This window comes from Hippopotamus amphibius, chromosome 8 (genome assembly GCF_030028045.1).
Source record: "Hippopotamus amphibius kiboko isolate mHipAmp2 chromosome 8, mHipAmp2.hap2, whole genome shotgun sequence".
NCBI lineage: Eukaryota > Metazoa > Chordata > Mammalia > Artiodactyla > Hippopotamidae > Hippopotamus > Hippopotamus amphibius.
In genome coordinates, this window is record NC_080193.1 from 70,013,734 (window position 1) to 70,027,199 (window position 13,466).

Genomic DNA, 13,466 nt, shown 5'->3' on the forward strand with positions numbered 1-13,466 from the left:
AACCAAGAACACTCCACAAGGCAAGGTTATCATTCACATTTTAAGGAGAGATAAAGAGATTTACAAGACAAGCAAAAGCTAAAAGAGTTCAGTACCACTAAACTGGTCTTATAAGAAATGTTAAAGGGACTTCTCTAAGTGGAAAAGAAAAGACCACAAATAGAAATATGAAAATTGTAAAAAGAAAATTTCATTGTTAAAGACAAACATATAATAAAGGTACTGGATCAACTTCTTATAAAGCTAGTTGGAAGGTTAAAAGTGAAAAGTAGTTAAAATCATCCATATCCACAATAAGTAATTAAGGGATACAGAAAAAAAGATGTAAAATATGATGTCAAAAACATTAAAGGGGAGAGAGTGGGCAGTTAAAAGGTAGGTTGTTAGAACATGTTTTAACTTGAGATCATTGACTTAAAATTGTATACTATAAAGACAGTAATCTAAACAGTATGGTACTGCCACAAAAATGGACACATAGATCAATGAAACAGAGAAAAAGAGTCCAGAAATGAACCCACACCCATATGGTCAATTAGTCTATGTCAAAGGATGCAAGAATATACAATGGGGAAAAAACAGCCTCTTCAATAAATGGTGTAGGGAAAATAGGATAGCTATAAGCAAAAGAATGAAACTGGACTCTCTCTCAAACCATATACAAAAATAAACTCAAAATGGGTTATTGACTTAAATGTAAGACCTGAAACCATAAAACTCCTTGAAGAAAATATAGGCAGTGAGCTCTTTAACATCAGTCTTGGATGTCAAATATATTTTTTTTTGGGGGGGGGGGTCTGTCTCCTCAGGCAAGGAAAACAAAAGCAAAAATAAACAAACTAAAAAGCTTCTGTACACCAAAGGAAACGATCAACAAAATGAAAAGACAACCTACTGAATGGGAGAAGTTATTTAAGTTATTTGTAAATGATATATCTTATAAGGAGTTAATATCCAAAATATACAAAAAACTCATAAAACTTGGCATCAAAAAACAAACAACTCAACTGAAAAACGGGCAAAGGACCTGAAATAGACATTTTTCCAAAGAAGACAAACATATGGCCAAAAGTAACATGAAAAGAAGCTCAACATCACTAATCATCAGAAAAATGCAAACAAAATCACAATGAAACACCACCGCCACCTCACACCTGTCAGAATTGCTATCATCAAAAAGACAGCAAATGACGGGTTGGCAAGAATGTGGTAAAAAGAGAGCCCTTTGTACTGTTGGTGGGATTGTAAATTGGTGCAGTCACCTTGGAGAGAAGTATGGAGTTTCCTCAAAAAACTAAAAAAGAACTACTCGTGATCTAGTAATTTCACTTCTGGTTCTTTATTAGAAGAATAAAAACTAATGTGAAGAGATATATGCACTCCAATGTTCATTGCAGCATTATTTATAACAGCCAATATAAGGAAGCAACCTAAGTGTCCATTGGTAGATGAATGGATAAAGAAGATGTGATATATATGCATATCACAATAATATATATATCACAATTATTCAAACATATTACTCAACATAAAAAATGAAATCTTGCACTTGTGACAACATGATAGATCTAGAGATTATTATGCTAAGTGAAAGAAATCAGACAGACATTACCATGTGACCTCACTTCTACATGGAATCTAAGAAGCAAACAAATCAAAATGAAAACAGACTCATAGATATTGAGAACAATGAGTGGTTACCAGAGAGTGATAGGGGTTGGGCAAAACAGGTGAAGGGGATTAAGAGGTACAAATTTCCAGTTATAAAATAAATAAGCCACTGGGATGTAACATGCAGGATAAGGAATATGATCAATGATATTGTAATAACTTTAGAGACAGATAGTTACTAGACTTATCATTGCAATCATTTCATAGTGTATGCAAATGTCAAATTACTATTAATACAAATAAAACCAGCATAATGTTGTATATCAACTATATATCAATTAAAGAAGCATTTATTATTCTTTGAAAAAATATAAAAACTTAGATATTTAATTTTTTAAAAGAAAATTCAACTAGGCCTGGATCCAGATTTCTCTTCAAATTACCCAGGGTAGTACATTATTTCCTACATCATAGTAAGAACAAGATTTTGTAAACCACTGTATAATGTATTGTGCTACATTGGTACGAAAAGACTAGACACCAAAGACCAACCCAGGAAATTAGAAATCAACAAAAAGTGATTTAGAAAAACTACCACTGAGCAAAAACTGCATAATCAAGCTATTGCATATAAAGCAATGAATCAAAGATTAACCTCAAAGTAAATTAAATTTCTAGAGCACAATGGCTTATGTTATTAATTATTGAAATTTGTTTTTTATTTTTAAAGTTGCCATTTCCTGAAAAAAAGTCAAAATATAGGAAAGCCATCATGCCAAGAAAAAGGGGATACATTGCCAAAAACAGGGAGTGCTTTTATATTTGAATAAATGTGGCTTAGAGGCCATTATGTATGTTGCAAATGCTGAGACCCTCTACTGTGAACATTGTGTTTCCAGTTCTCAGATTCAGGCTTTCACAGTTGGAAGCCTGAAGATGAGATGAGCTTACCTGTTGTGATGAGCCATATGAGAAACATGCTCCTAAACACAAGTCTTTATGGTTGATAGATTTCCTCTCTGAGCCACCCCATCAGCTCCTCTTCCCACTTGTGAATGAGAATGAAAAGGCCCACTGGTACAAGTCTCATGGGGGGAGAAGATACTTGGGAAGCAGCTAGTCACAGTTACAAAGGTAATTTCCCTAAGTCAGAAGCGCAGAGCAGGCATAGCAGCTGGAAACCCCCCCAAATGAACACTGAAAATTCAATTTCTATACAGATAAGAAAGCTAAGCCAACTCTCTGGATTAGAGTGAATTTAGATGAGGGACAGTTAAGGAACAGAATAAGGAAGGATTCAAAGAAAGGTAATAAAAATATCACATGTATCTATAGGGCAGCAGCATTTCCAAGGAAGATGGGTCATGGGAGAGGCTCCATCAAAGTGAGTTTGTCGGATCAACTAGGGAAATGCTAAATATTTTCTCTATTCCATGGAGAGTCAAGAAGCCTAGAAGACAGGTCCTGCAGCAGATGAATCTGCCTAATTTTGTCTAGTACTACTTTATCATATCAAAGACATTTTTAACATGAAATGTACCATCTCATCTTGGAGACATTTTTTTATGCCTTGCCTGGTCTAGGGAGGACAGATGATTTTATTCTCATAAACAAACAGAGATGTCAGATGACTGGTAGGAATTCACATCACCAGGTACAAGGTGGTGGTAATGCCTGCCCCCCCAAATCCAGGCTGTTGGCCAGGCTCTTAGAACTACAGCAGCTCAGACACAGGGACTCTTAGAAGAAATTATAAAAGGCTTCTGAGCCTTGCTGAAAGATTGTTGGTAAAATAAATAGAGTAAATAATTTTAAAAGGAATATTAAATTAAGAGTCAGGAGGTGCAGCTCCCATTACTGGCTTCACCACTGGGTGGCTGTGTAGAACCTTGGGGAGAAAACTTAACTTTGGTTTCCTTGAATGAGGTGACAATCATTTTAGGTCATCCAGCAACATCCCTACTACTTCTTCTGATGCTAGAATCTCTTTCTCATGTAAGGACTCGTGGCCTTGTGGTTTGACTCTTTGTGGAAGTTGGACTGACTCTATTTCTTCTTGCTCTCTCCCCTCTCACCACATGGGTGGTATTGGCTGAGCACACCCTTCTTCTGGCAGCTACCCCAGTCACAGATTTGTTCAGGGATAGATACATGACCCAAACAGGCCAGAGTTTGCCCAGGAAAAGACAATTTTTTTCTGCTATGGTTGTTAAACTGGTATCTATGGCAAGATGTGCGTGTGAGCCTATGGAAATCACTTTTTCTTCTTTTCTTTTTCCTACCATGTGGAAAGAGCTTTACTGAAATATGGACAAAGTGGCAGAATCTGGTAACATCATATATCAGCTTTTCAAACAGCAGAAGCACCCTTATCCTTGGTCGTGGGAGTCACACAAATCAGTAAATTGTTTTGTTTTGTTTTTAATTAGCTTGAATTGGGCTTATGTTGGTTGTGACCCAGAGAGTCTTAACTAATCCAGCCCATTCTCGCTTGAACATTTCATGAATTTAGAAGATATTCATGTTACTTAAAACAATGAGAGATCATTTTCTTAGAAAGCTCATCTATGGAAGTTGGAGGGGCGGGAATTTCACACTTGATCCTTTTGTTAATTATTCATACATTGAAAATTCCTGGTAAGGGCAGTGAGTAAAATACTCATTCCCAACCCGAATTTGTAGAAAAATATAAGTAGCCTCCAGAAATTCACTCGGAGTATTTTCTTCAGGCCTCCACATTCACGCTCATCTTGAGCTTGAATATATAATGTACAGTGAGCCTTATGTATGCTGCCTAAAGACAGGGAAAAGTCAAATTAAGTTATGCAGGTCAGGTCCCCCAAATCAATATAGAGAAGGATGGAGGGTACTTCATCCGTAAGGAGAAAAGTCACAGGTGTGCACTGCTCATACAGCTGGATCTCCAAGGACACATGGGCACATATCAAGCAGAAGATAGGGTGGAAACATAGAAGGCCCCTTTAAATTCCATGATACTCTGCACTCAACTTCCAAGATCTAAGTTAGTACCTAGTGCAGAGTCATGCCATAATGGATACTAAATAATACATATTTATTGATGATAAAGATAAGAAGATCTGGCAAGGCCTCTTTGACCTCTGGGTACAAGAAAATTGAGCTGGCTAACAGGATGCTTGCAATTAGTCCAAGAGTTTGCAGAGAAGAGAGAAACGGAAAAGGAATTAGCAGTCTTCCACATTCTTCTCACATTGCTGAGCTCAGTAGTCTTTGATCCTTTTACTAAGTCCTCTAAATGGAAAAATTTTAGTCACTGTTTTGAGAATTCAGAATCTGCCTGTCAATTTCTAGAGACTTAACTTGATAGGTTCTTTTTGCTTTCATCAATCGTCAAATTTAGGGTCCCCTCTCATTTCTCTTGGCTTAGCTTTTAAAGATTTCCAAGCTTGTACAGTATATAATCTTTGACTTTTCTGTCCCTTGGGGATTTAGTTTCTTTTTCTTTCCAAATCTTAGATGAAGATTGAAACATATATCTCAAGATATAGATGTATTGTAAGACTCCAGGCACCTCCTATAAATCTTATTTACTGAACATTTTGGGAGTATTTACTTGCAACTTTTTCTATGCATTGTTGTATTGTAAGCAAATAAATAGTGTAAAACAAAGAACTGGAGACTATGTGATACCTAGATTTAGTCTGCAGTGAAATGGATGTGTTTCATCAGTATACAAAATGAGAAACAGAGTATGTGAGTGTGCACATGCGCTCCTGCCTCAATCAATGCTATTTAGAATATGAACTACATGATCCCGCTCAATTTATAGGAAAATAAATAAAGCCAAAGAGACACTCTGGATCCCAGAGGGATTCTTTTCCCAAAGCAATCAGACATCTGGACTCTTGGCCTGATAAAAATCAATGACTCTTTCAGGGCAGCATATCTTTAGATGTGGGTGAGGGAAGGAGTATGAGGACATAACGAGAGAGGAGTTGGTGAGAGTAGAAGGTAAATACGGAAAAAAAAAAACCCAAAAAACTGGTAACATTGTCTTCCTGTAATTAACCATGTCAGTGCATAGGCTATAACATAATTAGGTATGTATACTGATCTCACTATGACTTCCAGAAATAGTGACTAGAAACAGTTTCTTTATTATTTGACTCTGTGGATAGATCATATACCTTCCCTTATGTATGTGTATCTGTGCCTGTGTTTCATGGCTCAGATGAATAGGAATCACCTCATTTTTTTACTATTAAGTTGTACCACATACACATGGTGCTTGACAGATACTATCTAATTGTTTGAATTACAAGTTCAGAAAATATTACTATCTAATGGAAATCAGTTTTAAAATGGGGGCAGGGCAGAGTTTTGTTCCAACATTATCACAGATGGTTTGACCTTCTGTATATTGATCACTCTGTGCCTACATTTACCCACTCAGAACTATTTTCCCAACCGAGCGCTTACATGTATTTAGGAAAGGAAACTACTTACCCATAATCCCTTCAAAATATATATAAACAGTCAAATAAATGAAAATATAACTTGTTAATTCTCATTTAGTATGTATTGATATTTGAGTTGGAAGTAAGCCACTGTTTGCAAGCTTACTGAGGAGTATTTTAAAATGCATTTAGTTATCCTTACAATAATAGTCCTTGTACAGCTCCCCTCTGATATATTCTGAATTTCTCAAATATAAGTAATAAATTTAGACTATTTTATTATGATCACCAGAACTGTTGCATGACTCACTCATAATATTATATACTTTATTTTTTCCTGAACTATACTTTCTAAGAATTTTTAAATCTAAGCTGATGCTATAAAATTAATCCTGGACTTTTAAACATTTCAAGCATTTAAAACAATACAAAAATATCTGGAAAGAAGGACAGAGTGATATTGGCCATGGAAGTAGTTAACCATTGAGCCTTTAAATTCAGACATCAGGAAACAATTACTACTGTTGGAGTGGACTTTAAAACATATCCCATTTGAGCTATTGTGCACATATCTAAATGGGATTTGGCAGGTAGGTAAAAGATTTATTGATTCCTGTTTGGGGTATTGCTGTAGACTTACTGCTTCAATAGGCCTTCAAACTAGATTTGAGTCTTATAGAACAAACTGAACCCTGGAATCCTTTCCTGGCATTGCAACCCCCAAAGTGACAAGACAGGGCTAAGGAAGGCTTTAAACTGCACGCAGAACAGCTGCTGTGTGCTCTTGCAGAAGCTCAAATGGAAAAAAATGCTTTGGAGGAGAAAATTTGGCTGTTAACTAATCTTTGAACACCCAAAAAGTTTCTATAAACAACAATGCATATTAGTCTAAATGTACATGGACTTAGAGGAAACACTTGCTGGTTATTTGCTCCCCAATTCACTGGGCTTTCCTTTTATTGCTTCATCCAGTGAGAACACAGAGATCTGGGATATTTAAGGCACTGGTTCGATGATGTGTGATCTGTCAGCATAGAAACGGCTGTGTACCTAGACCTGACTAGGTGTCTGAAATTTTGCCTTGGCTATTGTAAATAATATGCCGAGTTGAGGAGCACTGGACTTTAGGGGGAGGGTGTTTCCCACCTAAAGGACCAAGACTGTAATGACAAAATATATTTCTAAGGTACCTATCGAAGTGAGCTGAGAAACATCTTAAAAGATGAGGAAATATTAAACAAACTAATTCAACAGAATCATAGACTAGGAATGTTCTTTTAGAATCTATCTTCCTCATTTTAGGGCTGATGCCATTCAGTTATTTAGAGACCAGAACCAGACTTCCTTACATCATAGTCCAGTATGATTTCTTCTCCCTCACTCAGAATACACAATGACAGGACTGACCCAGGATCCAGTGAGAAGACAGGGTGGCTTGAAAATCAGAAAATGGGCACAAGGAGCCTTAGATTTAACGCAGTAGCATGACCTTTATGTTTAGATTTCCCTCAAGCAGCCTTCAAGGTGTTCAACACGTCTACATTTTCAGAGAAAGTGGGAAGATTTGTAACAACAATCTTAAGAAAAATATCATTAACAATTGGCTAAGCTACTTATGTAGAGGCCACCCAGTTAAGCTCAGAGGCATCAGTAGCTGTCTGCACAGCCTGAGAGGGGTTACAACCCTGCTAGTCCACTTGCTGTGTCTCACAAAAACCTCTCTCTGTTTCTGCTGTATTTCCAGAAGGGTTTCAGGAAGCATCAGTTTGCCTCCCCATGGACCACATGCCAGATCCAGTGAGCTTTTACAGGAAGCCATCTCTCTCTCTCTCTCTCTCAGGACTTCCCACTGATTACTGACCACATGGTGGACATAAGTGTGGGGTGATAAAATCTGCCTGTTTGCATCTATCCCTCTCAACTCCCAGTCTCTTAAGGCTGACATTACTTTCTATATGAAACCCAGAAAGTGACTTTTAAAACTTACTTTCCTTGTAGCACATCTGCAGGAAAGGATCAACATACCATAAACTCTAGGCAGGATTTAAAAGTTTCATTTAATGCATTTGTTACGATCAGGAAAAAAGGCAGTCAAAGGCAGAGTGAGACAGGGAGTGGTGTGGGGCCTTAGAAAATTGTTGCTGTGTGGCCACTGGGGAATAGGTAGTGTATAAAGCTTCTTGCACACATTGCCTCATCTGTAAAAACCAGAACCACTTGGCATCTCTCTAAGTAACAAATGGATCTAAGGGCTATAGAAAAGAGTTTTTGGCAGGAAATGATCCCCAGGGCTACGATATTTTCAGATCATGTGCATTTCCCTATAATAGATCATGGGTTACAGAACTCTGTTCATGTCTCTTCTGTCTAAGGACTAAGGTTCTGATTTGTCTATCACAGTTTCTGGTGGTAAGAGAATAAATCTGGATAATTGAGATGAGGATAAATTGTAAACTTTGCTTTTGAGGTGCAGGGAAGAGAAAAGCGGTGTGAAGTATTAAGAGGAAAAATAATGGAGAGTGATCGTAATGATAGTGGAGATAAAAGAGTATTAGTAGAGGAGAGAGTAGTAGGGGGTCTTTGGGTTGGCCCTTCTCTCAACTTTCAGGAATTTGGCTTTAAATGGAAACCTCTGTTCTATACAAATACAAAATGACCTATAGGTTTGAGATCTTTCTGTGTCTGAAACTCACTATAAGCAGGTTCCTTGTACACAGCAGAGCGCAGTGTAAAATTCCTACACACTCTAGCTGACTGGTGTTTGATCCCAAGTCCGTTTCCACCAGAGCACTGAATTCACTGTGGGCTAATAAATCTGTGGGAAGAGGAGACCCTCAGCAGATATGCAGCCACAAAAAACAAAAACAAAAAGCTGAGTTTAATTTTAAATGTCTGGTCTGTCCCTGAGTCCACTGGTTGTTCTGCTTTGTTTCTTTCCTTTGAAACATGGAGCCAGCAGATTAACTTGGTGTCACAGAAACTGTCTACAAAATAAGACGTCTCAATTTCCTATCTTACTCATTGAAAATGTAAACTGTCTTCCATGACTCACTCTTGACTACATGTTGACCCTGCTCCCCTGCCCAGATAGAAATAAACAAGCAAACCCTTACCTGCTGAAAATAAAAGAACAATAGGCAAAACTTCAAAATCCTTTCTTTTTCAAGCCTGATATCTATTAGCACTCAAAAAACCATTCTAGGTCATAATTCCTGACAAGATTTACTTTGGGAGTGAAATAGACACTTTATAGTGTATAGGATGTTAATGGACACGCAAACCTTTTGATCCCAACCCTTGAGTCACTGACAGTATTTATACCAGCGGTGCCTCTTCCCAATTAAATGGAACACATCATTGTTTTGTTTTTTTAATTTTAGTCCATTGTATATCTGCTACTGTGAAGCCTTTAATTGCTATAGCATAGTAGAGGATTCTTTCTATTCTTGAAAATATTTAGGATCCTACCCCAGGTGTAAAAATAAACTGCTCAAAACCTCTTGTCAAGTTTAAGCTTGAAGCTATTGTATTTTGGGGGTTATCTTCACATTCACGGTTTTCCAGGTTTTTCTTTCCAAATCCCCTTCAATTTCTGAGCCCAAAGACCATCTGTAGCTCCACTCCAGCCCAACTTTCCCAGTTTCGGTTATAACACACATCTCCTACATTCAGGACCTCGGCTAACTCCTCTGAACGTTTTGGCCCAGCCTGGGGCTGATAACTTAGGCCGGGTTTCTCTTTTAATTTCACCCTTGAGCTAGAAAACGTAATATTGCAAAGAAAATGCATGTCTTGTTTTAATAACAATGGTTTACCCCAGGGAGAATTAGCGTCACTATGTACTTTAGGAGCTACTTTTCCTTTTCCTTTTTTTTTTCTTTTGATCAGCATCCTGACGCCGGCTTGCTGACGCTGGTTAGGGGAAAGACGCCCTCCCTGAAGCCTGGCCAAGCCGTCTCTTCCTTTCATTAGCGGTGTAACCCTGTGTTCCCACCGGAGCCCTGCACGGAAGTGTAATCTTCCCGCGGGGGCCTCCCGTCGTCTCGCCTGGCTCAGAGAGCTGAGCCTAAATGAAATATAAAACATTAACTCTAAGGGAAAACAAAGGACGCTGCCTCCAGGACGCTCCTGTGCCTGAGGCTTTGGCCATGTCCTTGTCCCTGGGCCTTTTGTCTCGCCCCCACCCTCGTCCCTGCGTAGGATCCACGAGTTGAATAGCAGCTCTCCAAAAGCGAATTCCACCCCGGACCGGTAACCGGAGTCTTCACCGTCGCCCGTTCCCTTCTGCCGGGAGCGCAGAATGACCACCAGGAGGCCAGGAACAAAACACTTAAATGTTGCATTTATTAAGGAAATGTTAAATAAGGAAAAAAGGAAGTCAAATCGGTGTCACGAGTGTCAAGAGCACTTTTGTGGCGTAAACCGTGCAGTCGCGAGCTGGGAGTTTGTCCCGGGTCTTTGTCCCGGGGCCAGCTGAAGTGCCAGTCCCCCCGTCCCCGCATCCCCAAAGACCAGGTTGGGAATTCAGTAAAAGAACAAACTCACCCCATTCACATTCGCAAGCTCCCCTTCCCCCCACCCCTCCTCCCACACAAAACTCTAACCCCCAAGCAGGCAAACAGGTCACTAGGGCGGAAAAAGATTTATGAAATATTTGTATTCAAGCAAACAAACACAAAATCCCTTAAAACGGCACGTTACAATCAATCAAAGGTATTTTCTCGCCCCTCCTGCCAGAGCTGGGAGGAGCGGGAGGCAATGGGCGCGAACCCGGACACGAATTTGTATGTCCGCGTTAGTTCGGTTAAGTGGCGTATCCGCGGGTCACTTTCCGGTCACCGGGCAATCGGTGCCGTTGGTCTCTCCCTGCCCGCCCTCTCCATCTGCCCCCAGAGCTTGGCCCACCTGCGGGTGGAAAGGAGACTTGGCCCGGTCGGTGTCCCCGCATCCCGCCCTAGCGGCAGCTTCCAAAGTTCTGCGCCCTAATCGCCTTCTTCTTGCCACTTGCTGCTGAGTCCAGAGTCAGGGCTGTCTTCTCCTACAGCCAGGCCTGGGGACTTTCAGAGGGCGAGCGAGAAACGGGTTGCTTCATCGCGAAAGGCGGAAGTCGAGAGAAATAACTGACTCCGACAGGTTTGCTTCGCCCAGTCTCGGATGGTGAGGGGGCGCGGCCCGGCTGGCGAAGTGGGGAGGCGTGGGGCGGCTGCCGCGGGGGCCGGGGACCGGTCAGTAGGGCCCCACGACCACCGCCTCTACCTCCTTAGACGGTCTCCGGTCCTTCACCAGGAAGTTGATCATACCCTCGGACTTGATGAGGAGGTTGCAGCCGAGGAAGAAGATACCGAAGACCACGGTGAGCGAGAGCACGCACATGACGGCGATCTGTACCACGCGCATGATGTACAGGCTGCGCTCGTCCGGGCCGCCCTCCGCGAAGCCGTCGTCGGTCACCACGGACGCCTGGGTGCAGCAGCGCATGGCGCGCTCCAGCGCCTCGCTGCTGTTGGCCAGGAACAGGCCGGCCACATCGGTCTGGTTGCCCAGCGCCGCATTCATCGCAGGAGTGAGCGGGCGCCTCCGGAGGCGCGGGTCCGAGGGGTGGGATGGCGCTGGCGCGAGAGGAACAGGTGAGCGGAGCGCTCACTTGCAGACTTGCGCGCGCGAGGACGGCTCCCTCTCTCCTTTCCAGAGTCCCCGGGGCCGTGAGAGTTTCCCCGGAGCCTTTCCGACGCGCGCCGCAGCCTGGCTGGTCTGCGCCGTCTGCTGCTGCCCGGGCGGCGCTCGCTCCCGGCGCTCGCTCGACTGGGGGCTGTTGGAACTTGGCGGGGCTGGGCTAGCTCTGGGCCGTGGGAGGTGCGGACGGCGGCGGTGCGGCGGCAGCGCTGAGCTAACAGCGGCCCCTTCCGGCCGCGCCGCTGCTCTGCGCCCGCCGCCGTTGGGCGGTGGGGGCAGCAAAGGGGCGAGCCTCTTCTTGCTTCTGTGCTTCGCCTTTTTTCCAACTCCAAAGCCTAGGCAGAGGTCACTGTACTTTTCTGGCTTGGTGGATGATTGAAGGGTTTGGGTAGGGGAAGGGTTGCGACCAGCTGAAAGTTTCCTAAGAACTGGGTCACACTAGCTCTGTGTGTCCTTTGCCTCCCGCCCCTCTCACCTCCCTCAAGTGGAAAGTGGCGATGAATCGCAGGTGCTCGATGGTGCTGCTGAATGCACCTGACTTTGTCTCGCTTGCGACGGATTTCTAGTGATGCCGGGGTGTATTTTTTAAAAAGCAATGATTTTAGGAAGGAAGAAAGAAAAGCTGGGAGGGAGGGAAGGAGAGAAAGAAGAAAAGGAGGGAGAGAGGAAGCGATCGCAGAGTAAGGCAAGTTTTATAGTGACTTTAGAGGCAAAGGAAAGGGGGGTAGGGGAAGAAGGGGTTCTTCTGTGACCTTCGTGTGGAGGTGATTGCCAGGAAGAGGGTCACCTCTCTGAGACGGGAGGGGAAGGTGGGCGAAATGGCTACCCTTGTCATCTCAATTGCAAATGAGTTTTTGGATGTGCTTCCAATGTTTTTCTCTGTTGGCAGTAAATCAGTTGTTTAAGGGAATTGCTCATCACCATCCGTCACCTAGAACATGGGCCAACTGCTGGAAGCCCTCCCCATTTTCCGTAAGCTGATGTATTTCACCTTAGTCATTTTAAACAAAACTACAGATGTTTTAGGGACTGATTGAGACTTCAGCCCGTTATGATTCTGCTTCTGATTTCAATGAAATGTTACAAACCTGTCAGATTGTTTCTTGGACTCTAGAAGAATACTTCCTTTTTTTTTTTTTTTTAATCTTTTCTACCTTTTTTTTTCCGTTCCCCCTCTCTTCTCCTTCCTTGCTTCCTTCTTTCCTTTTTTCTTTCAACTGTGACAGCTGGAAACCAGTAACTTGAAGCCCAGTCCAAATTTTTGATAGAATACATTTACTAAATATCTGTTAAAACAAAGTAGCTGTCTTGCCATTTTCAACTCTATTCTCAATTCCATTATATTTGCTTATTAAACCCTCTGATTTTTGTCTCCCCAAATATTATTGACAACATGTTCAGAGATTTCCTTATTTTTGTACTACTTTGTGGCCACAATAAAACAGTGCACTGTATTTTACTGAAGAGTTTTCAACTTTTGGATGTTGATTGCATATCAGCTTCAGTAAGTTTAGACCCTTCTAAATAGCTATTTTTATTTTGGAGGCATGTTTAATAGCTGAAGACCCAAGTTTCTGAGTCTCATCCACATTTCACCTGGTTTGTTGCTCTGGTTTCTCATGCTTATAATTGCCTTGAAGAATGCACCACTCCCAATAATTTCTTCTTTGGACAAATTTATTATTTATTGATTGGAAAAAACATTTAAATCTCACTATATAATCAGACTATCTTAGTTAATACAGG

The 13,466-nt window shown here is 41.5% G+C and overlaps 1 protein-coding gene across 1 annotated transcript; it reads right to left on the reverse strand.

Annotated features, from left to right (window-relative positions):
* Positions 1 to 10,370: 10,370 nt before the first annotated feature.
* On the reverse strand, positions 10,371 to 11,824 carry RPRM (reprimo, TP53 dependent G2 arrest mediator homolog). The gene has a single exon (XM_057746928.1). The coding sequence runs from the start codon at positions 11,601 to 11,603 to the stop codon at positions 11,274 to 11,276; it is 330 nt and encodes a 109-aa protein (XP_057602911.1). The 5' UTR covers positions 11,604 to 11,824; the 3' UTR covers positions 10,371 to 11,273.
* Positions 11,825 to 13,466: the final 1,642 nt, after the last annotated feature.